At 44.7% G+C, this 26,001-nt stretch overlaps 1 protein-coding gene across 1 annotated transcript in view; it reads right to left on the reverse strand.

Annotated features, from left to right (window-relative positions):
- The window catches only part of INPP5B (inositol polyphosphate-5-phosphatase B), a 77,656-nt gene extending 61,834 nt beyond the window's left edge, over nucleotides 1–15,822 (reverse strand). The window contains 6 exon segments of the mRNA XM_043992173.1: nucleotides 376–486; nucleotides 2,340–2,369; nucleotides 3,480–3,577; nucleotides 14,828–14,907; nucleotides 15,213–15,326; nucleotides 15,329–15,822. Coding sequence (XP_043848108.1) covers nucleotides 376–486; nucleotides 2,340–2,369; nucleotides 3,480–3,577; nucleotides 14,828–14,907; nucleotides 15,213–15,326; nucleotides 15,329–15,493 — 598 coding nt within the window. The 5' untranslated portion in view covers nucleotides 15,494–15,822.
- Between the last annotated feature and the right edge of the window lie 10,179 nt (nucleotides 15,823–26,001).

Below are 26,001 nucleotides of genomic sequence, written 5' to 3' on the forward strand. Positions count from 1 at the left end.
AAGAAGCCTTTTGCTTTTTTTTGTATCCCCAGCATTTAGCACAGTGCCGGGCACTTGGTGAGTGTTTAATGAATGTTTATTGATGATTGCTTGCTTGCATGTTTGTCCTTCCTGTCATTAAAGCCAAACTTCCTTGAATGTTGGCCTGTGCTATATTTCATTTTGTGTTCCCACGCCTGCCAGGCCCTGCATTAGGAGGTGCTCAACAGGTTTGTTGAATTGAATTGAATTGTTGAAGGGTGAAAGCCCAAAAGCAGCCTGGATATGAAATGCACAGAGAATGGGGTGAGTCCCCTCCACTCCTGCAGAAGCTGTCAGGGGCCCCTAAAGCAAGTGGGATTGTGGGAGAAGGAAGTAAAGAGGAGGTTCACCCACCTGGGCAGGATCTGATGACTTCCTGAAGGAACGTCCTGGTGTGAGAGCCAAAGGGGAGCTGCACAGTGAGGCTTATCTCTTCAGACTCTATCCAGACAGTCACATCAGAGCCTGCACAGGGGAGAGAAGAGCTAAAGCTACAACTGAAGGGCACAGGGGGAGAATCCAGACTGTTCTGCCCTGCACCACTTTAGGCCCCCATCACCAAGGGGAGAACCAGCCTGGGCTCCTAAGGTCACTCCTTCAAGTTGCTCCCCTAGACTTCCAAGATTACTAGTTCAGGCTTAGGCCTGAAATCCTTGGAAGGATGGCAAAACAAGATGCCTTAATTCTCTTTTCGCTCCTCCCTCCCAGTCCCGGCTCCATTTCATTTTATGAGTGGGGCAAAGAGAGGCCAGAAAGTTGCCAAGACTGTGAGAGGCAATATGATATTGAAAACGCACTGACCCACGAGATTTGAGTTCAAATCTCAGCTCTGACACTCATTAGCTGACAACTTGGACCAAACAAGGAGGTTGGACTATCCAATCTCTGGATCATGATGATAATACTGACACCAGACACCCTGTGGCCTTCTCTTCTGATTGGTGAGTCACTGGCCTGGACCGCCATTTCATAAGGGCCACACTGCTCACTCTCCAGACTCTTCTCTCTCCTCCCTGGCCAACCTAGTTTCCTTGGATAGCAATCCCTCCCACCCATCCCCGCCTGGAACCTTTCCACCTCCTCTCCAGCTAGATGGTGCAATAGGTAGAGTGCAGCACATGGACTCAGGAAGATCCAAGTTCCAATTCTGCCTTAGGTATGATGGGACTATGGGACTATGGGAAAGTTAGAGTAACCTCTCTGCCTCAGTTTCCTCTTCAGCAAAATGGGAATAATAATAGTCCCTATCTCCCAAGATTATTGTATGGATCAAATCAATTAATATTTGTAAAGTGCCTTACTAACTTTAAAGAGCTATATAAATGCTATCCATGATGATGATAATGATACTGATAATCATCTGTTGTCTTCTCCAATGAGAATAGAAGCTCCTTGAGGGTAGGAACTATCTTTTCCATTTGTATCTGTATGCCCAATGCTTATCACAGTGCTTGGCACATTTGTTGATCAGTTGTTTCAGTTGTGTCTGACTATGACCCCATTTGGGGTTTTCTTGGCCAAGATACTGAAGAGGTTTGCTATTTCCTCCCCCAGCACCAGGCACATAGTACTTAATAAATGTTCTATTCATTAATGGGGCAACTGGATGGGGCAGTGGGTAGAGTGCACAACCTAGATTCAAGAAGATTCATCTTCCTGAGTTCAAATCTGACTTCAGACTCCTAGCTGTGTGATCCTGGGCAACTCACTTCACCCTGTTTGCTTCCAGTTTCTTCATCCGTCAAATGAGCTGGAGAAAGAAATGGCAAACCACTCCAGTATGTTTGCCAAGAAAACTCCAAACAGGGTCACAAAGAGTCAGACATGACTGAACAACAACTATCTATTAATAAAGTCACTGAGCTATCTGTCCTTTCCATATCTAAGTCCTATAACTCTAGATTTTGCAAAATGCTTTCCCAACAGCTGTCCTGTGGTACGGTAGAGCTTAGTGTCTTGTGTCATTTTCTAGAGGAGGAAATTGAGTCCTCAAGTAGTAAAGTGACTTACCCAAGATCATATAGGTTATAAGTAAAACAAGGATTTGAACCTAGCTCTTCCAACCCTAAATCTAGCACTTTTTCCACTCCCAAAGCACCATAGAAATGTTAGATCAGCAAGGTCTTCATGCCTCACCCTAGCAGTACTTTTTGGCAGGCCAGAGATAGACTGCTCAGATCTTCAGCCCAAACAGAAATGGTTCTCAAAAGGAAGGGGGGGAGGGAGTCTTTTTTCTTAAATTATTTCTCTCTCACATCAGTTCCTGAACCTTTCCCCAGTTTGGGCCCAAGGAAAAAACAAATCACTGGAGCACTTACCCAGGACATGGAGGTCACAGTCAGGGGATACTGTCAAAAGGAAAAGAAATGTCATTTCACAATCAGAGTATCCTAACATTTGAGGGGTGCCAGAGACCTTAGGAGCCATCTAATCCAACCCATGCCCCTCTCCCAGGAATCCCCATTATGACAATACTGACAAATGACCATCTAGTCACTGCTTGAAGACCTTCTGTGGGAATGAATCCAGCACTTCTCAGGGTGACAATCCCCTTCTGAACAGTTCTAATTGGTAGAAAGTTTCTCTCCCCCCCCCCCACATCGAGCCTAAATATGTAACCTTCTGATTTCCACCCAGTGCTTCTAGTTCAACCCTCTGGGCTGAAACAGAATAGGTCTTTTTTATATCACAATCCTAAATTGTGAATACCTAAAGCCAACTATTAGGGCCCCTCCCTGCCAAGTCTTCCTTTCCTCAGGCCAAATATCTCCATTTTCTTCAACTGCTCCTCACATGGAGACACAACCTCCTTCACCATCTTTGTTGCCTTTTTCTGGATGCACTCCAACTTATCGATATCTCTCCTACACTGTGGCACCCAAAACAGAACATTCCAGATGTGGTCTGAGCAAGGCAGGCTAGCGCCTCCTTGCAGCTATAGCTCTCAATGCAACCCAAGATTTCATTAGCTTTTGGGGCCTCTATATCACACCATTAACTCAGATGAACTCTGCAGTACAATAAAACCCTTGGATTGTTTTTCAGACAGATATTGCTATCTAACCATGATGCCTCACCTTGTATTTGTGAAGTTGATTTTTGGAAAGTATATAACTCTTTTCATAATTCCATCTTTCTATATTCAGCCCAGTATTCAAGCCTGGACTCTAACTAGCTTGACATCTCAAATCCCCATCCATGGACTCAGGCTTCCACAGTCTGCAGATGTCTGTGGCCAACTCAAGGATAAATTGAAAGGAGGCCCAAGGGGAAGGGATGCACCAGTTGCTCCTCTATCCTAGCCCCAAGGGAATGGGGTTCTTTAAAGGTAAGGACACTTATCAGGATCAAAATTTTGTATTACACTCCCCCACCCCAGGCCTAAGATAGTATCAAATAGCCAGCATTTAAATAATGTCTGTTGTACCACCACCACCTCTCCCACCCCTACAAGGCACCTTCTTCCACTGTAAAATTCCTGGTGATGGGCACCACCTTGTCCAGGGACACATCCTCGCCAGTGATCGCCATCCTTCGATGACTGTACAGGAAGAGGCTGCAGACAGAAGGTTTGTGGCTGCTTAGATACCCAGGATGATTGATCTCCACAGGCCCTAAGGGTGACCACAGGCCCCCAAAGAAGTCATAAGACCTTGGAGAGCCTTCTGGAATGGGTATGGGAAAGATACTGAGTGCATAGTTAATACACGTCTATTATTCAATGGCTACATTAGCCATGACCAATAACTGGCCCAGAGGGGAGCAGAGAATGAGCAAATCCAATAAATGTAATCAGGCTATAAATGGCTAAATAAACTCCCTCCCCATCAGTCAGAATCCTGGGGGTTCTCTGGTTTTGGAGTCAATGGCCCCTGTGGGACACTCTGGGACCACAGCTGGGTGTGGAGTGCTATTCATATGTCACATCTTCTGGTAAGCCTTTACTGATTGCCAACCTCACAGCTCAATGATGTTCTCACTTTGCCTAAAACTTTGCTTACATTTTCCTTATACCCCAAAGTCCTCTTTTGTATTGCAGTGATTTGTGTTCATGTCCCCTCCATCTGGAAAGCACCTGAAACAGGCTCTGCCCATCATCTTCCTTCTCTGCCTAGATAAATCCTTCCTTCTCTTCAAGACTTCCTCAATTAATGTTACTTTTTTTCAAACCTCCTCAATTTAATTTGATTCAGCAAAAATTGACCAAGCTTTCTCTAAATGCTAGGCACTGGTGACACAAAGAGCAAAAAAACCACCAACCAACCAACCAAAAAAAAAAAGACAAAAAACCTAGTGCCTGCCCTCAAAGAACTTATAAGTTGAGTGGGGGGGGGGGTGGAGAATGTAGCAGAAAATAGAACATGAAGATAAAAATGAATATCAGATCCCTAATAAATAAGGGGTCAAAGGATATGAACAGTTTTCAAAGGGAAAATGGCAAATTGTCAATAAATATATGAAACCATAGTCCAAATCACTCATAATAAGGGAAATAAAAACTGAAACAACTCTTGACTTTTTACCTCATACCCAGAAAATTGAACAAAATGACCAAAAACGAAAATAGTTGATGGAGGGTTGTGAGAAGACAGGCATACAGGCATAAAGGCATACTACCAAATTATTGGCAGCATAGAAAATTGGGGCAAATATTCTGGGAAATGTTTGTCCTTCATTCTCAAAGAGGACCATAACACCAGGAAGTGATGACATGACTTGCACTGAATCAGATTTAAATGAGGGATGTCACCAACTGTGCAAGGTCACTAACCTTACCATCTCCTCCAGAGCCATCTGGGTCCGGTGGCAAGATAGAGATCAGGAGGACTGGTGAAGGCTCTGGATATTTTAAAGGCAATTTAGATGAAGTGATTTGCCCAGGGTCACATAGCTAGTTAGTATCAGAGGTGAGATTTGAACTCAGGTCCTCTTGACTACAGGGCCAGTGCTTTATCCACTGCACCACCTAGCTGCCCTATCTGGGAAGTAGCATTGATGTGAGAAAAGTTAAAAGACTGCTCATATGCTTTGGCTTACTCATCTCATCTATAGATAGATGAGAGAGAGAGAGAGAGAGAGAGAGAGAGAGAGAGAGAGAGAGAGAGAGAGAGAGAGAGAGAGAGAGAGAGAGAGAGAGATGGATGATAGAGGATAGATATTGAGATATATATATATATATGCATCCTCTACTATATATACCCTCTACTTTTTTTATAATACAAATTTTTACTTAAAGTTTTGAGTTCCAAATTCTATCCCTCCTTCCTTCCTTCCTTCCCCTCTCTGCTACCTGAGGTGGTCTATGTTTTCTTTTGCAAAATGACTGATATGGAAATATTTTACATGACTGCACTTGTATAATCTATATAAAATTGTCTTCTTAAGGACAGGGGAGAGAAGGGAGGGAGGAAAAGAATATGGAATTCAAAATTTCAAAAAAGAATATTAAAAATTTTTTGTTTACATGTCATTGAGGGGAAGAAATCACAAATAAATGAAAAGAGAGGAATAGATATATATCCTAAGGAGTGTTAAGTATAGAAAGTAAGACCACATACATACCAAAATACAAATATCAGTTTGTAATTATGGCAAAAAACTGGAAACAAAGTGGATCCTTATTGATAGGGAAGTGGCTAAACAAATTGTGGTATATGAGTATTTTGAAGCATTATTGTGCAGTTAAAAATAATACAGATGAGGGAAATTTGAGGAAATGTGCATGTTCTAGGACTAGGTAAAGACAGCAGAAGAAAAGAGAAACCCTATACACAATGCAAAGAACAGTAAAAAGCTGTTGAATTCTGAGTAACTGTAATTACTAGTCTTGGTCCCAGAGAATGGTTAATACCTCCCTTCTCTTGATGATAAAAAGTGAGATGCTCTCACAGTAGAATATTGCATTTGTTGTCAGACAAGATCACTGCGTTATTTATTTGTGTTTAACTATTTTCTTAATTATAAGGAAGAAATCAATTCATGGGTAGAAAAACTCATTCAGAAATGGCTATGATGACCAAAGACAACAATAAATCTAGTTTAAAAATAAACAAATATGGGGCAGCTAGATGGCGCAGTGGATAGAGCACTGGCCCTGGATTCAGGAGGTCCTGAGTTCAGATCCGACCTCAGACACTTAACACTTACTAGCTGTGTGACCCTGGGCAAGTCACTTAACCCCAATTGCCTCACTAAAAAAAAATAAATAAACAAATATGAGGCAGGGGGTTAGCATAGATAGATAAATAGGGTAGATTCTAAAATGTTTCCATCTTCCATGGGAGAAAAGGAAAGAAAATTAAACTATGCAGGTGTCTTAGAAGATTTGGGACAGGTGAAGTAGGTTGGAATTTTAATTTGGGAAGAAGAGTGGAGTAGGAGGTAAAATAGATGTGAAGAACACATCTAAACACTCCAGGTTGTTAGGGAGGAGGTACTCTTAAAGGAAAAAAATCAGGGCTTCAAGGGGAAAAAAACAACAATCTGAGGTGGAGAAGAGGAGATTGAACTATTATCAATATTTTGGAAAATAGTGTTACATAAAAGAAACCCAATTAGTAGAAGTAAAATTGGAAAAGGGGGAGGGTTTGCTCTATATAACACTATTCCCTTTTCCTATTTACTATTTAGTCATCTCAAACTTGGCCTGCCAAAAACTGAACTCATGATATTCCTCCCAAACCCTTCTTTCTTCCCAGCTTTCCTATTACTGCCAAGGTCACCATGATCCTCAGGCTCACAGCTTCGGTATCATCCTTGACTCCCCACTTACACTCACTTCCCATAGCCAATCTGTTATCAGATCTTATTGTTTCTACTGTCTCAACATGCCACCTAAATGCCCTTTATGCATATGCCTATATTCTGCCCCTCTCTATTAAGGTAACCATCAAACTGGGGCAAGCCCTTATCACCTATCTCCTGGACTACTACAATAGCTTCTTGAGCATTCTCCCTTCCTCCCATCTGTCCCTACTCCAATCTGTAATCTACTCAGCTGCCAAAATGATTTTCCTAAAGCATGATTTGACAATGTCACACTCTCTGCCCCACCATACACATGCTCCAAAAACTCTATTGGTTACCCTATTATCCAATTTTAAAGCCTTTCTTTGGCTTGCTTTTTTTTCTTTTTCTTTCTCCCTTCCTTTCTTTCTTTCTTTTTTTTTTTTTGTGGAGCAATGAGGGTTAAGTGACTTGCCCAGAGTCACACAGCTAGTAAGTATCAAATGTCTGAAGCCATATTTGAACTAAAGTCCTCCTGAATCCAGGGCCAGTGCTTTGTCCACTGCACCACCTAGCTTGCGCCCTTTCTTTGGTTTTTAAAGTCCCTCATAACCTGACCTCCTTTCCCAGACTTCTTACACTTCACTCTTCAATCCAGTGACACTGGCCTATGTTCTGTGCCTCAAAAACACTCTATCTGCCTAGTAGCTGTCCTTTGAAGAAGCCACTCCTGTCTCTCATCCCTGAATCCTCTGTGCCTACAGTACTCTCCCTCCTCCCTCTACTCCTGGAGTTCCCTGGTTTCCTCCAAGACTTAATTCACACTCCCCGTTCTGCAACTCATCTTTCCCAATCACACCTCAGCTGGTGCGTTGCCCTATACTTATCGTGTACGTACCTAGTGATTTACAAATTGCCTCTCCCACAACAATATGAGTTACTGAGAGCAAAGACTAAGTTTTTGCCTTTCTTTCTACCCTCAGTGATTGGTGTTTGAATGCTTCTTGATTGACTGAGAAAGGGAAGGGAAAGGACAGGAGTACAACTAGAGTTCAAAACTAGACTTGAAGCTCATCTTGAAGAGAATGGAGTTCAATACCCTGAGGAAGGAAAAGCTGCTTGAATGCCAAGGAGTAATAAAGTGGAGTCACAGAGATCATTTAGGAAGGTTAGGGAAAGAAGAGAAGGGGAACAGTGATTGGCAATTCCCTGCTCAACAGCTCTGAGGCAGTTATCTATTGAAAAGATAACAACAATGGTCCACTGTTTCCTCGGGGAGTTGATCCAAGACATAACAGAGAATGTCCAAATGGATAAAGGACTACCCACTTTTGGTGATCCCACTGGACACAAATGAAAAAGTATTGCCAATGCTTAGAAAGTCTTCGGTTTGGGTTTCTTGCGGGATTCCAGGATGCAATTTCCTCAGTAACAATTTAAAGCATGAGGTGATAAAGAAAAGAAAAATCATTTGGGGATGTGAACAGTTGAACAAGAAGGTGGTGCCTGAGAATGGTATTTGTACTTCTGGACCACGGATTAAAATATAAAGGTGACAGATTCCTGGCCAGAGATGAAGTACACCTAACAGAGGCTGGTAAAAATATATTTGCTGGGGCAGCTAGGTGGCACAGTGGATAGAGCACTGGCCCTGGATTCAGGAGGACCTGAGTTCAAATCCGGCTTCAGACACTAAACAATTACTAGCTGTGTGACCCTGGGCAAGTCACTTAACCCCAATTGCCTCACCAAAACAAAAACAAAAACAAAAACAAACCAAAAATAAAACCAAATATTTGCTGAATGTCTTATAAATCTAAAGAAGAAGGCTTTAAACTAGAAAAAAAAAAAAGATGGGGGAGGGAAAAGGGGCTGCCTACATACATGTATATATCCCCCAAGAAAGTAGCTACAATGAGGAGCAGTTGAAACATACAGTTCACAGGAGACAAAATCCAAGAAAACCACCCACTAGTAAAACCTCATGACTTCCCATTTCTATACACAGATACCCAGAAAAGAAACTAGAGGTCCTAATGAGAAGAGGCAAATTTGACCTCAAAGGTATCACTGAGCTTTGGTGGGATAAGACAAATAGCTGGATTATGGCTCCAAATGGGTTACCATATACAAAAGAAACAGGAAAAATAAAGGGGGGGCAGCATTCTATTTTCAGGAGATATACACATGTAAGGAAATGCAGGAACCAAATGGGGAAGCATGATGGGGAATGTTTGTATGAATGTTAATGGAGGGAGAAACAGAAGGGATTTTGCCACTGGAATACACTATAGACTGCCTAGACAAGAAGAGGAAGTAAATGGAGAGTTAGGGAAACAGATCCCAATCCTGGAACAGAGGTTCTGATAGAGTAGTGATGGAGGACTTCAATTATCAGACATCTGCTGGATATCTCGGTCTCTCTCTGCCTCTCTCTTTCCCTCCCTTGCTCTATCTCTCAGTGTTTCTGTCTTACTCTGACAAAGCAGAACAGCTAACTTCTCGGCTGGCCTTCGTGATAATTTCATCTTTCAACAGGTGAAGGAAACAAAAAAAGCAAAGTTCTATTCTCCATCATACTCTCACTAACATTGAGAAATGAGTTGCTGGAGTCAAAATGAAGGTTTGCCTGAGGAAAAGTGATGGATTCCTCCTAGCATTTGTGATAGAGGAGAGGAAATCTCTGCTTATTTTTCCAGTCTTCTTCCATTCTACTCTTTCTTCTTTCACACATTCAACAATCCAGCCACATTGCTCCTCACATACTACATTCCATCTCTCATCTTCAGGCCTTTGCAATGACTCTCCCCCATTCTGGAATGCTCTGCCTCTTCACATCACCTCTTAAAATTGTCATGGGGTGCAGAGCACCCCAGAAGTTCTCTGGGGCACATTAGTTTCTCCTTGAGAAACTAAACCAGAGGACAGATAACGCCTAGAGAGATAAGCGGAACCAAATCGGACTGAGCTAGCTTCGGATTCCCACCCTTCATTCTGGTCTCCCTTACCCTGGGGAGATAAAATTGGGTGTGGCTGCAGCCTTTGTGTCCCGAAGAGGGATCCATAGCCACCCCTCACCCAATTCCTCTAGTCACTACCAGTGGGGGATGGTCCTCCACTCCTCACCCAATTCCCCCAGCTACCACCAGTAGGGGATGGTCCTCCCTCACTAAAGGAACTTTCCACAGTCAAATGGTCACCCCTCCCCCCATCAGTCCTCTATAAAAGTACCTGCCAGTCTCCTGCTCGAGGAGATTGGTACCTCTGAGCCACCTGCTTTGTGCCTATCTTCCCATGAGAAGTCCAAGGATTTCTTTCATGGTTTCCTTGCCCCCTCCCTTCCCTTGCCCCTAAATAAACTACCACCTTATTCTAACTGCTTTTGTGTGCAAGAGGGTGTAATTCTTTAAAGAGGAATTCCTAAGAACCCCAACCCCTAACAAACCCGTACCCTATTTCCTCCATTACAAAATCTTCTGTTTTCTTCAAGACTCAACTCAAATGCCTGGCTGGGTTTTCTTCAAAACTCAACTTTTCTGCAGAAGACCTTTCTCTATCTCTCCACCAGTGAAAGCCTTCCCTTCTAAACTTACTGTTATGAGCCTAACATAGCCCGTTTTCTGGGGGTAAATCAAAAGAACCTTCTCCTTGAGAAACTAAACCAAAGGACAGACACACCTAACCAGTCTCCCCCACCCGTTGGGGAGATGGGATTGGGTGTGGCTGCTGCATTTGTAGCGTGAGAAGTAGAGAGATGGCTTGAGAGATCAGAACTGCCCCTCACCCAACTTCCCCCAGCCACCACCAGTGGGGGATGGTCCTCCCCCAATAGGGGAACTTTCCCACAGTCAGATGATCACCTCATCAGACCACCATCAGACCTCTATAAAAGTATTTGCCTGTCTCCTGCTTGAAGAGATAGGTATCTCACAGCCATGCCTCTGTGCCATGCCTTCTCCCCGTGAGAAGAAGTCCAAGGATTTCTCTCTTGGTTTCCTTTCCCTAGCACCTAAATAAACTATTATTTTATTCTAATTGGATTTGTGTATAAGAGGGTGTAATTCTTTAAAGAGGGATTCCTAAGAACCCCTATCCCAAACCTCACCTATTTCCCGTAACAGTTACCTTTCATCTATTCTGTATGCATCTGGTATGTATCTAATTATTTACATATTGTCTCTCTCACTAGAATGTAAATGTTGCCTTTTTTTGTATCCCCAGCATTTGGCACAGTGTCTGACACAAAGTAACCCTTTATAACTGTATTTTGATCAGTTGATTGAGAATATGGCATTCACACGAAATTTTGGGAAGGCAGATTTCAAAGGATTCAAGAGAAAATATAGGTTGGAGTCCATGGACTAAAATGCTACAGGGAAAGTCAGCCCAGGGAAGATGAAAGATCTTCCTAAATAAAATTCTGAAGACATAAAGGAAAATAATTCCAATGATGAAGAAAAGTGGGATTTATTTGAAGAGACCAATATTGATGCACAACTTAGATTTTAAAAAGAAATTTACAGAAGATGAGAGCAAGTCCATGTAACAATGGGAACATACAAAAACAAGTCTGGTCCTGTAAAAATAGTGTCAGTAATGGGGATCTTAGGGTGAGTTGAAGGTAGCAAAGGAAGTTAAGGACAATCTTTTGAAGCTATATTAAAAGAAAAAGGAGGGGGGCAGCTAGGTGGCAAGGTGGATAAAGCACTGGCCTTCACATCTGGCCTCAGACACTTGACACTTACTAGCTGTGTGACCCTGGGCAAGTCACTTAACCCCATTGCCCCGTAAAACAAACAAACAAAAGAAAAAGGAGGATCAAAGAAAGGATAGGACCATGGCCCCGGGTGGATGGGACAATGGTAACTGACAACAGAGATAAGGTGGGCTGCTCAGTTTTCATTTTGCTTCTGTTTTCTTTGCCAAGGAGAATGTCTTTTAAAAAATTTTTTATCACATCAGTAGAAATGAGCCAACAATGAATGGCTTAATAAAGTTGATACCCATAATAAATAAGGAGACAGGGGCAGCTATATGGCACAGTGGATAGAGCACTGGCCCTGGAGTCAGGAGTACCTGAGTTCAAATCCAGCCTCAGACACTTAACACTTACTAGCTATGTGACCCTGGGCAAGTCACTTAACCCCAATTGCCTCACTAAAAAATAAATAGATAGATAGATAGATAGATAGATAGATAGATAGATAGATAGATAGATAGATAGATAGATAGATAAGGAGACAGCAAAAGAACACCTATCAGTCCTTGATGAACTCATCACCTGGTCCTACACTACTTAAAGAAATGGCAAGTGTGACTGCTGAGCTTTATTTGTTGTCAACAATAATGCTTGAAAGGCCATAGAAAATCAGAGGGGTGCCACAAGATTGGAGAAAGACTCACTGTCCCAATTTTCAAAAAAGGAAGAGAACAGTCTATAGTCAGCCAGGCAACCAACATTTATTAAGTGCCCACTATGTGCCACAAACTACGCTAAGCACTCTCAGTTGCTGACAAAGGGAAAAGATGTTCACTGCTCTAAAGAAGGTCACAGTCTAATAGAAGAACCAGTGAACTTAATGTCAATTCCTGGGAAATTTTTGGTATGAATCATTAAAGAGATGGTAGGTGAACACTCAGAAAGAGAATGGGTGATTACAAAGAACATGTCCTGCCAAATGAATCTCATTACCCTTTTTTGAAAGGCTTACTAAAGAAAAATATCCCCCCTCCCCCAACCCAACCCAGCCCCTTGGAGGTCTTGGAGTAGAGTCTGGATGCCCTCTTTGGGGGCTCTGGCCACTCAAATCCTTTCCAACTCTCAAATCCTGTGATGCTGTGACTCACCTCAGAACCTCTAGGTTACCATGGGAAAGTCACTTAATTGCTCATGGCCTCAGTTTCCTCATCTACAAAAGGGCAATAACTAATACTGGCACAGCATACCTCACAGGGTTGTTACAAGGAAAGTATGGTGCAAACTTAAAGTGCTATACAAATGTGAGTTATTATCATGGTCATTTGAGTAAGAAGAAATAGCAGGCACAACTGAGGAAATCAAGGAAGGCTTCATTGAGGAGGTAACACCTGAGCTGAGACATAAAGGTAAGTCTTCTGAAAGGTGGAGGTGAGTATGTATGTGCCAGGGCTTAGGAACATTGGAGGACTGAACAAAAGTGGGAGATCCCTCTCAGTTAGAAGATATCACCTCCCCCCCTTCCCACCCCCCCAAGCTCTCAAGTCATTCCCTTGGGACACTTAACATACTCCACCTTTTCTGTGTGTGTGTGTGTGTGGGGGGTGGACAATGAGGGTTAAGGGACTTGCCCAGTATCACACAGCTAGTAAGTGTCAAGTGTCTGAGGCCGGATTTGAACTCAGGTCCTCCTGAATCCAGGGCCGGTGCCTTATCCACTGTGCCACCTAGCTGCCCCCTACACTCCACCTTTTATTGGAATCATCTATGTCCTTGTCCAATCTGCCTAGTGGACTGGTCAGCTCTTTGAAGGTCAGGCACAATGACACATCTTTGTATCTCCAGGGCTCCCACATAATAGGTGCTTGATAAATGTTTATTGAATCAAATTGTTTTATTCTACCTACAAATCTTTGTCACAGGCAGGACAGGAACCCAAATCTTCCTGAATTCCATCATCTCCTTGCTTTCTCCCTTGCTGCTGCTCCCTTAGGACCATCAGACAGACCTCCTGAGATCTTGCCCTAAATTACTTAATCCACTAAACTGCCCTGGGGTCAGTCTGTGCCTGAATTTGCATTACAAATATAAGGACTCACAATATCTAGCCATCCCCAGGCTCCAGACCTCACTTGACATCCCAAATACCCCCTTTCCACCAGTTGCTTCTGGGATGTATGTGTGTCAACTGATTCCCCTGTGGTTCCGCTCATCATTCTTGTGACTTCCCAAATCAAAGCATCCTCCCTGGCCACAACTTCCTATATGTGTTGTCTTCTCCTACTAGAAAGTAAACTCCTAGAGAGCTTTTCAATTTGTATCACCACCACTAAACTACAATACTTCATAAAGGCTATTTCTTCATTCATTTCTGGCACCAATTTGATTCAATTCCATTCAGTTCAGTTGGCTCATCTCCCTTACACAGAGCCATCCTCCTGTAATGGATATAGGGTCAGCCCTGAGTTTGAGTCCTTCCTTCCTATGACATATATTTGTACTGGCTGAAGTACCATATTCAAATTACTTAACCTATTGGTGCCCAGGCAACTCTCTAATAGTATAAATCAGAAAAGAGTTGCTGAACTGTAACAGTGGAGGACATGTTCAAACAGGAAGTTCACCACATTGGTAAAAATCACAGAAATGGACCCCAATTTTTTTCTCTCTACCAAAGTGCAAGCTCTGTGAGGACAGGGGCTGCATCTTCCTCCTCCTTAAATCTACCTCAACACTAAGCACAGAGCCTTACACATATTGTTGTTCAGTCCTGTCCAACTCTTCGTGGCCCCGTTTGGGGTTTTCTTGGCAGAGATACTGGAGTGGTTGGCCATTTCCTGCTCCAGCTCATTTTTCAGATGAGGAAACAGAGGCAGATAGGGTTAAGTGACTTGTCCAGGATCACACAGCTAGTAAGTGTCTGAGACTGGATTTGAACTCAGGAAGATGAATCCTCCTGACTTCAGGCCCTGCACCACTTACACTCAGCAGGCATTTAATAAATGTTTGTTGAATTATACTGGGTCACTGAACTTTGACCCAATCAATCCAATCAACAACACAGTACCCAGGAGTGGTGGGGGAGGGAGTCTAGAGAGAGAGATAGCAAATCAACACCAGTGCCACCATTAGAGATCCAGGTTAATTAAATGGTGTACCAGGGGAAAACAGGAGACAGCTGCTAAAAGGCGAAATCGGTGGGAACGGAAGAACCAGGATGTGGGTTTCATCTCTAGCTCTTCCACTCACTAACTCTGGAACCTTGGATAGGTTCCTTACCCTCACGGGACCTCAGTTTCCTCATCTGTAAAATGAAAGTTGCTGGAATAGTTGAACTTTAAGGTCCCTTCTGCTTCAACGTGGTGTCATTCTGAGTTCACTTACGCATACTCCGGGCCACATCGGACCAAGCCCAAGAGGCGGCTTTGTAGACTATCCCCGGCACTTACTACGCCCTGCACTGCCTGCCGCCCAAGGTCAAGGAAAATAGGAGGGAAGAAAGGAAGGTAGGAAGGAAGGAAGGGATGTCTTTTAGACTCCACCCTGATCTTCCCCGCCTCTCCTTCACCTACCCAGAAGGGGTACGGGAGCAGTGAGACAGCAAGAGAAATGGGACCAGGTTCTGCAGGAATGGAACCAGGACAGGGAGAAAACTATATATTTTTTGGCCCTAAAACCCCCTTACCACGCTGGGCAGCACGCAGTGTGCTTCCTTCCTCATTTCCCCCTCCCCCGCCCCTCAATAGCCTGGCATACAGGGAAAGGATACAATAAGGCAGTGTTCACCCTGGGCCAGGGTCTCCTGAATGGCTCCAGACTGGTCCATTCTGGCAGCTGCGGCTGGACCCAGAGACGCCCAGCTGGGGGCCTGGGAGCGGGCTCTCGGCAGACGTCCTCCAGCCCAGGCCGGACAACTGAACTGATGTCGGAGCGGGTGGTTGGAGTCCAGGGGCCCCGAAGGGCTGGAAGAGGCGAGAGGAGGGCGATGGAGGATGTGAAGAGAGGGCAAAGGACGAGAGGTTTTAGGGGACTGGAGTGGAGAGGGGGCATAGTCCAGCCCCGCTACTCTTCCCCAATCTCCCCCACCCTGCTGGGGCGGGTGTCCAGCCGGGTTGCATCAGCCGAAGGTGGGGGCAGAAGGGGATGCGGTGTCCTGCAGAGACAGACAAGGGAGTGGGGAGGATACCCCACCCAAGCTACACATCCGCAGTCTCCTCCGACCCCACCCTGGTTAGTCTCCCCACCCGGACTCCAGCCGGGTCGTGTAGCTCATCGCTTAGCCGGCTACAGCACGCCACTGTCAGCCTGCCTGCCTACCTCTGGGGATGTCACTGCCTGCTGAGTGCTGGAGACCCGGAGAGCCTGGGACCAGCCGGACAGCGCCAGCTCACTACACCTCCCGGCAGGCTCCGCGCAGCTGCCAGCAGGCCAGCGGGCCAGGGGGTCAGATGGCCTACAAGTCCCAGCCTGCACTGCGCCTGTCCCTACACGACTGGGCTGTTTAACCCCTTAAGCAACTTTGTAGTCTTGAAGGGTCCTCACCCGATCAGACAGTCCCTGCAAGATTATTAGAGACCACCACTGGTTCCAGGCCATTAAGCATTTCATCTTCCCAGCCTTCATCTCGTCCCCAGGCAAATAAACCCCAGCCTAAACCGGAGGTACTGGCGTGCAAATGGGGTCATACTAAGTAGAACTCAATTCAACAATCGTTTGGTAAGTCTCTCTAAGTGGATCATTGGATTTAGAGCTGAGCAAAACTTTAGAGCTGGAAGGGAATTTTAGAGGTCATCTAATCCCTCATTTCCAGATGAGGAAACTAAGGACGGTAGCGCTTAAATGACTGGTAGACACAGGAATCCACATCCTATTGCAGCAGCAGCATTTATATAACTCTTTAAGGTTTGCAAAGTTCTTTACAAAAATTATCTGATTTGATTCTCACAACAAACCTAGGGAATAGGTGCTATTATTATTTCCTAATTTGCATATAAGGAAACCTAGACAGACAGAGATTAAGTGACTTATTCAGGATCATGCAGCTAGCAAATGTCTTGGGCTGAATTTGAACTCAGGTCTCTTTCTGGTCCTGTTTTCCCCTGCACCTTTCTTGGGGGCAGGGGAGTAGTGGAGCAAGGCTATCTCTCCTCCACCAAGAAACATCTGACAGCACTTTCCAGGTGGAAGACTTGGTCATACATTGCACTGGCATAAAAGAAAAGTTCCCAAGAGTAGACTTTCCTAGCTCAAGAGACTAAAGTAACTGAGACAATGAGTGCTTGTGCAGGAAAACTTGGCAGAACCTAAGGTGCTTGCTCACTCAGCCAAAGAGGGGAGTTCATGGACAATGTTACTTGAACCTAAACTTTGCTGTGTAGAGGAGGAGAATTCCCTGGGCAGAGAGATCCCAGAATCCAGCCTTCTAGTAGAGAAGGGAGATTTCATGGGCAGTGCCAGGATTGGGGTTTGTCTTGTGGTTTAACTCCATGTTTGAGAGTTTGAGAATTTTACCATCAGCCCTTCTAGAGAGGAAGTTTCACTAAGAGCATTGCCTCTTAGGAAGCTAAGAGGATTACCCCTGTAATCAGTGTCCTAGAAAAGCAAAGCAACGATGGGGGGGGGGGGGAAGCAAAGGATACTTTGCCACCCCCAGCTTTTTCTAGGAATTATTCAGACAATCTAAGTCTGATGGGAAGAGGATTTCTCCTTTAGTGACCCTTACAGTATGTTTACTTTCAGAAGTGGAACTATGAGTTTTGGGGACACTATGTAATAGTAGCTTGTGGGAAAGAGAGACTTAATCAGAATAACAAGGGGTTGCCTCATTGGAGTTCGAAGAGGCAGCTAATGGCAAAGTGGACGGAGCACTGGCCCTGGAGTCAGCAAGACCTGATTTCAAATACTGCCTCAGACACTTGCTAGCTGTGTGACTCTGGGCAAGACACTTAACCTGAATTTGTCTCAGTTTCCTCATCTGTAAAATAAAATGGGGGTATTATCAATGCCTACCTTGCAGTGTTGTTGGAAGGATCAAATGAGATAATATTTGTAGAAAAGCACTTAGCACATTTCCTGACACTTAGTAGGTACTATATAAATGCTTAATTTCCTTTTCCTCTCCCTTCCCAAGCTTATTTTCCTTTCAAGGGGAGCATATGAGCTACTTGAATATTTTTTGTATTTCTATATGTGTCCCTGGACTCCTGTGAATCTTTTTTATCTTCTGCATTTTCTTATGGGGTGAAATAGAGGTTGCCCCATGGCCAAGTTAGGTAGCACAGTGGATAAAGCACTGGGCTTAGAATCAGGAAGACTCATCTTCATAAATTCAAATGTAGCCTCTGACACATACTAGTTGCATGACCCTGGGCAAGTCAATTAACCCTGTTGGTCTCAGTTTTTCAATTGTAAATTGAACCAGAGAAGGAGATGGCAAACAACTCCAGTAACTTTGCCAAGAAAACTCACAAATCGGGTTGGAAGTGACTTAAATGACTTACATATTATATAAGCATCTTGAGTGCTTATACAGGAGTTAAGGATGTTATTGCCCACATTTGGAGAAACCTAGATATGAGATACACTTAAGCTTTATTATGGAGATTTTCCTCAAGTAAATTTCAGAGTTCTAGGGTAGTAGAATATTAATTCAAAGAGAGAAAGTTATTCTGACTGATAAATCCTTGGGATTGTTCCTAGCCAATGTAAGCCCATCATCTTGTTTAATTTTTGCTTTTATTTAAATTTTTTTTTGTGAGGCAATTGGGGTTAAGTGACTTGCCCAGGATCACACAGCTAGTAAGTGTCAAGGGTCTGAGGCCAGATTTGAATTTAGGTCCTCCTGAATCCAGGGCCAGTGCTCTATCCACTGCACCACCTAGCTGCCCCAAGCCCATTATCTTGAAGGAACAGTAGGGAGTGTGTCCCTGAACTTACATTTAGATTTGGGAGTCATTTGTATAGAGGTGATTAGACCATCAGCAGTGGACAAGGAAGAGAATATAATAATATTGTAAATCACCTTTGATTCTAAGTATTTTCTTCCAGCTTCAAGGTTCTATGATTCTGATAGGGGCTCAGTAAATATTTATGTGAAGAATCCTAACCATCCCCAACAATGTAAATGATTAGTGCGGTAGAAAGACCATGAGACTCAACATCAGAAACCCTGGGGTCTCTGGCACCCACTAGCTGGGAGGCCCTGAAATCTTCCCTTCTATAGGCCTCAGTATCCCCACTAATAAAATGAAAGTTTCCAGGTCTCTGCCATCATAGACAATCCGTGTTCTGGGGTCCCTTGGAGCTTTGAAAGGCTTTGTTCAAAGGTCCCTTCCTGCTCTAACATTCTATATTCTAAGTGTTTTCCAACTGTGGTACCAATCATTCCATCCACAAGCCAGGTGATATGCTAGGAACTGGAGATGCAAGGAGAAAGTGAAAGTCACTGCTGTTAAGGAGTTTATATTCTTTTCTTTTCTTTCTTTCTTTCTTTCTTTCTTTTTTGCTAGGGCAATGAGGATTAAGTGACTTGCCCAGAGTCACACAGCTAATAAGTATTAAGTGTTTGAGGCTGGATTTGAACTCAGGTCCTCCTGAATCCAGGGCCAGTGCTTTATCCACTATGCCACCTAGCTGTAACCCCAAGGAGTTTATATTCTACCAGGAGAAATAATAAATACACCAATAAACTTGTAATACACATATATAAATTACAAAGTAATTTTTGGGACAGGAAGGGAGTCAGTCTGCCTACCTGCCTATCTATCCATCTATCTATCATCTGTCCACACTGGGCCTCCTTCCTTTGCTGGTCACAGCTATTCAAACACCCCCTACTTGGTGAGAGCATCACGAGGGTAGTTCAGGTGTGAAGAAGTCTTTCTCCTCCCTCTCTCCCCCATCCTCATTCCTTACCATGTTTCACATCTGCTTATTAAAACCCTACCCCCCAAAAAAAAAGAAAAGAAAAAAAAACCCTACCCCATCCCTCAAAGTCCAGCTCAAATACCATCTCTTTCCTGAAGCCTTCCCCAATATGCCAGCCCCTTCTGGAAACTGTGAAGCACTCTGTGCCTCTCTGTGGTACCTTAGCACAATCTGCCTTGTACCTCCAATGTAGAGAATTCTGTGCTCAGCACCAGGGCGGGAACCAAGTTTAGATGAAATCTGGTCCCTGCCCTGTGTAATTTACAATGCAGGGGGGTAAGATGGAAATGCAGATAATTCTTGATATTCTCAATATTATACAATCGAGAGTATCACACAGATACAAAGTGTTTTATGAGCTCTGAGAGGGGAGATCATTACTAATCAGAGAAGGCTTTTTGGAGCAGGTGGCATCTGAGTGGAGCTCTTTAAGGACAGGTAGTAATTCAAAAGATGCAGCAAGGTGGCTCAATAGATAGAGTTCTGGGCTTGACCTGAATTCAAAACCAGCCTCAGACACTCACTAGCTGTGGAACTCTGGACAGGTCACTTAACCTATGTTTGCCTTAATCCCCTGGAGAAGGAAATAGCAAACAGCTCCAGTATCTTTGCCCAGAAAACCCCATACAAGCTCATTAAGAATCAGATACAAGGAGCAGCTAGGTGTTGCAGTGGATAAAGCACTGGCCCTGGATTCAGGAGGACTTGAGTTCAAATCGGGCCTCAGACACTTGACACTTACTAACTGTGTGACCCTGGGCAAGTCACTTAACCCTCATTGCCCCGCCCCCCCCCTCCAAAAAAAGAATCAGATACAACTGAACGACTGAACAAGGATTTCAATAGTCGAAGAAGAAAGGGAGATATTTAAGGCATAGAACTATATGAACAAACATCTATAGTACAGGGCTTATATACCTCCTTGGTACCTACCTCCCAGGGTTGTTGTGAGAATAAAATGAGATAGTATTTGCAAAGTGTTTTGTAAACCTTAAAGAACTCCACAAATGCTAGTTATTATCATTGTTGTAATTATGGTGGTTGGAAAAATATTGGGTATGTTGGGAAGAAAGAGTGGTCTAGGCTGACTAGGGTGTAAAATACGTGGAGAAGAATAAATGACCTAAAGCTGGTAGGTAGATAAGGTGATATCTGATCACAAAGCGCCTTATGTGGTAGGCAAAGAAGTTCAAACTACTCAGTAGGCAATGGGTAGGGGGGAGCTAGGTGGTGCAGTGGATAAAGCACTGGTCCTAGATTCAGTAGGACCTCAGTTCAAATCTGGTCTCAGACATCTGATACTTACTAGCTGTGTAACCCTGGGCAAGTCACTTAAACCCTCATTGCTCCCCCCCCCCAAATTAAAATAATAGTAGGCAGTGGGGAGCCACTGAAGATTTTTGACCATTTCTGACAAGACCAGAATTTTATTTTAGGGAGATTGGTCTGAGAATTTTTGAAGGATGGATTGAAGGGTACAGAGAGTGGAGACAGGAAGTATTTGTTGAACTGAACGTGAGACATGCTTAAAACAAAAAGAAGAGGCTGGAATTATCCATGCTGCTTGTCAACAGTACTGCGAAAAAATTAGGGAGCCCTGAGAGAAACCTTAGCATCCTAGCATCCCCCCATTCCTATAGTCCAATCAAAGAAGACCCCCTCAAAGCTTTGGGGAAGAGGAAAGAAAGGGGATTCTCTGGTTATTTTTCTGAGGATATCCTCTGACTGCCACCCAGCCTCTACCTCTGGACCCCAACCCCTCCTTCCTGCTCCCACTCACCTCCCAGAAATCGGAGTCCACAGGGCAGAGCTGTTCTGCTTTCTGTCCCCTGAAACTGCTGTTTCCTGGGCAAGAGAAGCTGATGCCCACTCTGTCCTGGAAAGAGAAAGTAAGAAGGAGAAAGGGGGTGTGTTCCATGGCATATGACAGCAAGAAGTGACCTTGGAGACTCTCCAGTCCAATTCTACTCAGGTTGTGATGAGGACCCCAGAGCCAGGGCTAAGAAGGACCCCCAAGGCCACATGGTCCAATCTTGTCATTGAACAGATGAGAAAATTGAGGCTGAGAGAGGCTAAGAGACTTTCCCAATGTCACATAGGCGGTAGGCATAGGAAGGGGAATCCAGTGAAGGGCAGCCAGTCAAACAAGGAATAAGAACTGAGACTCCAAACTTGGGCTTCCTGGGAGCTTGATAGAGAGTGGGGAAGCCTCAGGCAGAAAAATGGGGAGGGGCCACCCCCAGTGAGGTGCTTGAGGCCCCTCCATATGAACCTGATAACCTAGTTCCTAGATCCTTAGTATTTAGAAGGTGGGAAGGACTTGGAGGTCATCTAGTCAAAACTCTTCATTTTAGATTTGAAATGGAGATCTCCAAAGGTTAAAGTGACTTCCCCAAAGTCAGCATTTGAACCCAGGTTCTCTGACTCAAAAATCCAGTTTTCTTTGCATTACACCAGATTGGAGCTCCTACCTAGCCACCTCCTCCAAGGAGACTGTCTTTTTTCACTGCTACTTGCCGCACTAGAATGAAGGGGAGGAGACTATGGGGTTGGGGACTTGGATAAAATACATTTATCTGGAGGGTAGGCAAAGAAGGAGCAGCAGGAGGAGGTGTGGTGAGACCTTTATCCCCTGAAACAGATAGACATAAACCAGATCTGGGTGGGAAGCCTTCACTGGGCAGCCCTCATGACCTCTTTTTTTTTTTTAATTATTTATTTAAAATTTTTTCAGTTTCAAATTTTCTTCCTCACTCCCTCCAGTCCCTCCCACACCCATTGAGAAGGCAGGCAATATGGGGCAGCTAGGTGGCACAGTGGATAAAGCACTGGCCCTGGATTCAGGAGGACCTGAGTTCAAATCTGGCCTCAGACACTTGACACTTACTAGCTGTGTGACCCTGGTCAAGTCACTTAACTCCCATTGCCCGCCCCCCCCCCCAAAAAAAAGAGAAGGCAGGCAATGTGATGCCCATTATACATGGGAAGTCATGCAAAACCTATTTCTACATTAGCTATGTTGCAAAAAAAAGGGGGGGGAAGGAAGGAAGGAACAAACGAACGAATGAACAAATGAAGGCATGAAGGAAGGAAGAAAGGTTAAAAAAGTTTTAAAAGTATTCTTCAATCTACATTCAGAGTTTATCAGTTCTCTCTAGAGGTGGAGAGCATTTTTCATCATGGGTATTTTGGAATTGGCTTGGATAATTGGCTTGATGAGAGTAGCCAAATCTTTCACAGTTGATCATTGTTACATTATTGCTGTTACTGTGTTCATTGTTCTCCTGGTTCTGCTCATTTTACTCTGCATCAAGTCTTCCCAGGCTTTTCAGAAACCATCTCCTTTACCGTTTCTTATAACACAACAGCATGCTATCACAATCATATACCACAACTTGTTCAGCCATTCCCCAATTGACAGCCCTTATAAACGACTAAGAATTATAGAATTTAGATCTAGGAGGGAGGAGAGATCATTTAGTCCTTCATTACACAGAAAGAAAAACTGAGGCCCAGAGAGGGTAATAAGAGACTTGCCCAAGGTCATTCATGTAGGAAAAAGAAGGGAGTTTGGAACCCAAATCTCTTGACTCTAAATCTGTTCTTTGCTAGGTGGCATGGTGGAGTCAGGAAGTGCTGAGTTCACATCCTGCCTCAGACACTTGCTTAGCTGTGTGATCTTGGGTAAGTCTTTCTCAGCCTCAGTTATCTCATCTGTAAAATGGGGATAATAGCACCTATGTCACAGGGTTGTTGTAAGGGTCACATGAGATAATGTGTGTAAAGTGCTTTGCAAACTTCAAAGTCTTAGCCAAGTGCCAGCTACTATAGTTATGACTACATGACTTCTAAACCATGGGGCCTTAATCTTTTTTTATGTCACGGCCTTTTCAGTTGAAGTGTATACACCCATTTTCAGAATAATATTTTAATGCATTAAGTGAAATACACAGAATTACAAAGGAAACATGAAATAGTTATCAAAATGTGTTTTTTTTTAAGTACCTCATGGGGCAGCTAGGTGGCACAGTGGATAGAGCACCGGCCCTGGATTCAGGAGGACCTGAGTTCAAATTTGGCCTCAGACACTTGACACTTAATAGCTGTGTAACCCTGGGCAAGTCACTTAACCCCAATTGCCTCACTAAACAAACAAATGAATGAATGAATAAAAGTACCTCATGTGGGGCAGCTAGGTGGCACAGTGGATAGAGTACCGGCCCTGGATTCAGGAGGACCTGAGTTCAAATTTGACTTCAGACACTTGATACTTACTGGCTGTGTGACCCTGGGCAAGTCACTTAACCCTCATTGCCCTGCAAAAAAAAAAAATACCTCCTGTACTCCCAGTTATGAACCCCCAGAAACAAATGCCTAGTTTCATTCACAGTGTCTCTGTGACCTCACAGTAAACACAGATGTCAATCCCTGACCTGAGGAGAGGGAGGGCATTGAGTCAGAGATGAGGTAGGGTTATGCTTTGAGCCTGGGGCGGGGGTATCGGGCATCAGAGATTCAGGGTATTGGGGATGGCTCACCATAGGCAGTGGCATTGAAATTTTTTTTTTTTTTTGCGGGGCAATGAGGGTTAAGTGACTTGGCCAAGGTCATACAGCTAGTAAGTGTCAAGTGTTTGAGGCCGGATTTGAACTCAGGAACTCCTGAATCCAGGGCCGGTGCTTTATTCACTGTACCACCTAGCCACCCCAGGCAGTGGCATTGGAAGAAAGGCACAGAGATCCCTTGCAGCACTCCAGGGAACAGGGCTTCTGGCAGGGGACCATGCCATTGGACACCATGCATGGTATAGTGCTGTTGCTGCCATATAGTGAATGGGGGTGAATTGGTATAGATGGTAGTAAGAGAAGTTGTCATAAGGAGGAAGTAGTTCCCAGGCGAGATAAAGGGGGGTTAGTAGGGAGTATGGAAGCCTGTACCACATTGCTCCTTATGGTGCCCTCTCTATTCCACAAATCCTTGACCCCCGCCCTCTGCTCTAAACAATTCCTTGAGCTCACATTCACACTCTCAGCTAATGAGAAAAGCCCCCACCCATCTTCTAGAGACTCACTGTCCCCGCCTTTCCCATAAATGTTGTCACTGTAGACTCCTAGGCCCCACAGCCCCATGACAGTCACCAAGGGGAGCAGCAGCTGCTGTGGTTGGCATGGTGATGGTGGCCTCCATCCCAGTGTCCCAATGTCCTAGTGTCCCTGCTCCAATTGGAGCTCAGAGCAGGTGCCAGGAAGGAAAGACCAGACAGCCAGTGCCTCTGGCCAAGGACTCATTTGCCTTCTATTCAAACAGTGTGAGGAGGGGCAGGGCTGGAGGGATGCAGGGCACAGGACTGTGGTTTCACAGGCTGAATGCATCAAGTTCTGTAGCAGAGGGCAGGGCTGTGGCTGAGGGTTTTTTTTGGAGGGGGAGGGGGTATCTGACACTCACCAGCTGACCAGGGGAAGGGAAAGTGAAGCTTTTGTGTTTGTGTCATCAGTTCCTGTCCCTGTTCATGGTGTGTTTTTTTTCTTCAGGCTTGCCCACTGTGCCCTCCTACTCAGGTGTGCCATCTAGGACAATGAGGGCACCAAGTTCTGAACTGTCCCCTCCCCAAAACTGAGGTCGGAAAATGGAGCAGAGCACTTCAGGGTCAGGTCCATGATGTAGTTTCCCAATGGGACAGCTGAGCAAAGAAGATCTCCTGGTGCTGTAGGCTGGGGTCTCCTGGCATGTCAGACACAGCCCTATCCTGGCCCCAATGCCCAGAGCATACCCCTTACCCAAGGCATCTCCTTCTCACTCTGGCACTGAGCCCAGTGAGACTTCCCTGAGGCCTCAGTTCTCCCTCTATCCCTCACTTCCTGAGCCGGGCTCAATCTCCCATAGGAGTCACCATAGAATAATCTCTGAGGACTTCAAGCTTGGGTCCTAGCCCTCAGGAGGTGTGCAGGTTATGATCATGCAGAATTTATCTCCAAACTTCATTCAGTCTTTTCCTCATCCTCCATTCGTCCCAGGGCAGAATAGGACAGGAAGTAGCTCTCAGATTCCATCTGTCACATCATGAAGCAAAACCCAGCAACCCCCCAATGCTTAAGAACCCTACCTCCCCAGGCCCTGGGCTTCCACATGGGTCCCTTCATTTAGATAACTCCTGTGCTTTGAACACAAGATCCCTGAATCCCCAAGGCCAAGATTCTTCTCACCCACAGAGAGAAAGGATCCTAAGAAATTCCTTCTTCACTCCTATCCAAAGCATGAAGAACACAGCCATGGGGGCAGGGGCAGACCAAGAATTACCTCTGCTCCCTTCCCCTATGTAGTACTAATAGGGCTGGTTCCCTCTCCAGCTGCCCTTAGCTTCCCTTTGGGGGGTGGGGTGGGACGGGGACCAGATTCCAAACCCCTGCAGTGGCCTAACAGACTCCTCAGATCTGGGTCCAAGAGCTAGACCCATAGATCAGCAGTGGGGGCTGTCACAGAGGTCAGGGCACAGCTAGGGCAATTGCAGGACAGAGATGTGGTTGTTTCTTCCCTGCTAAGGGCCTCCTACTCTGAATTGTGGGCTGCACTCCCCAGGCACTGTGCATAGTATTGGTGGCACAAGGCAACACTCAGGATGCCGGATACTTGTG

This window comes from Dromiciops gliroides, chromosome 3, assembly GCF_019393635.1.
Source record: "Dromiciops gliroides isolate mDroGli1 chromosome 3, mDroGli1.pri, whole genome shotgun sequence".
Classification (NCBI taxonomy): Eukaryota; Metazoa; Chordata; class Mammalia; order Microbiotheria; family Microbiotheriidae; genus Dromiciops; species Dromiciops gliroides.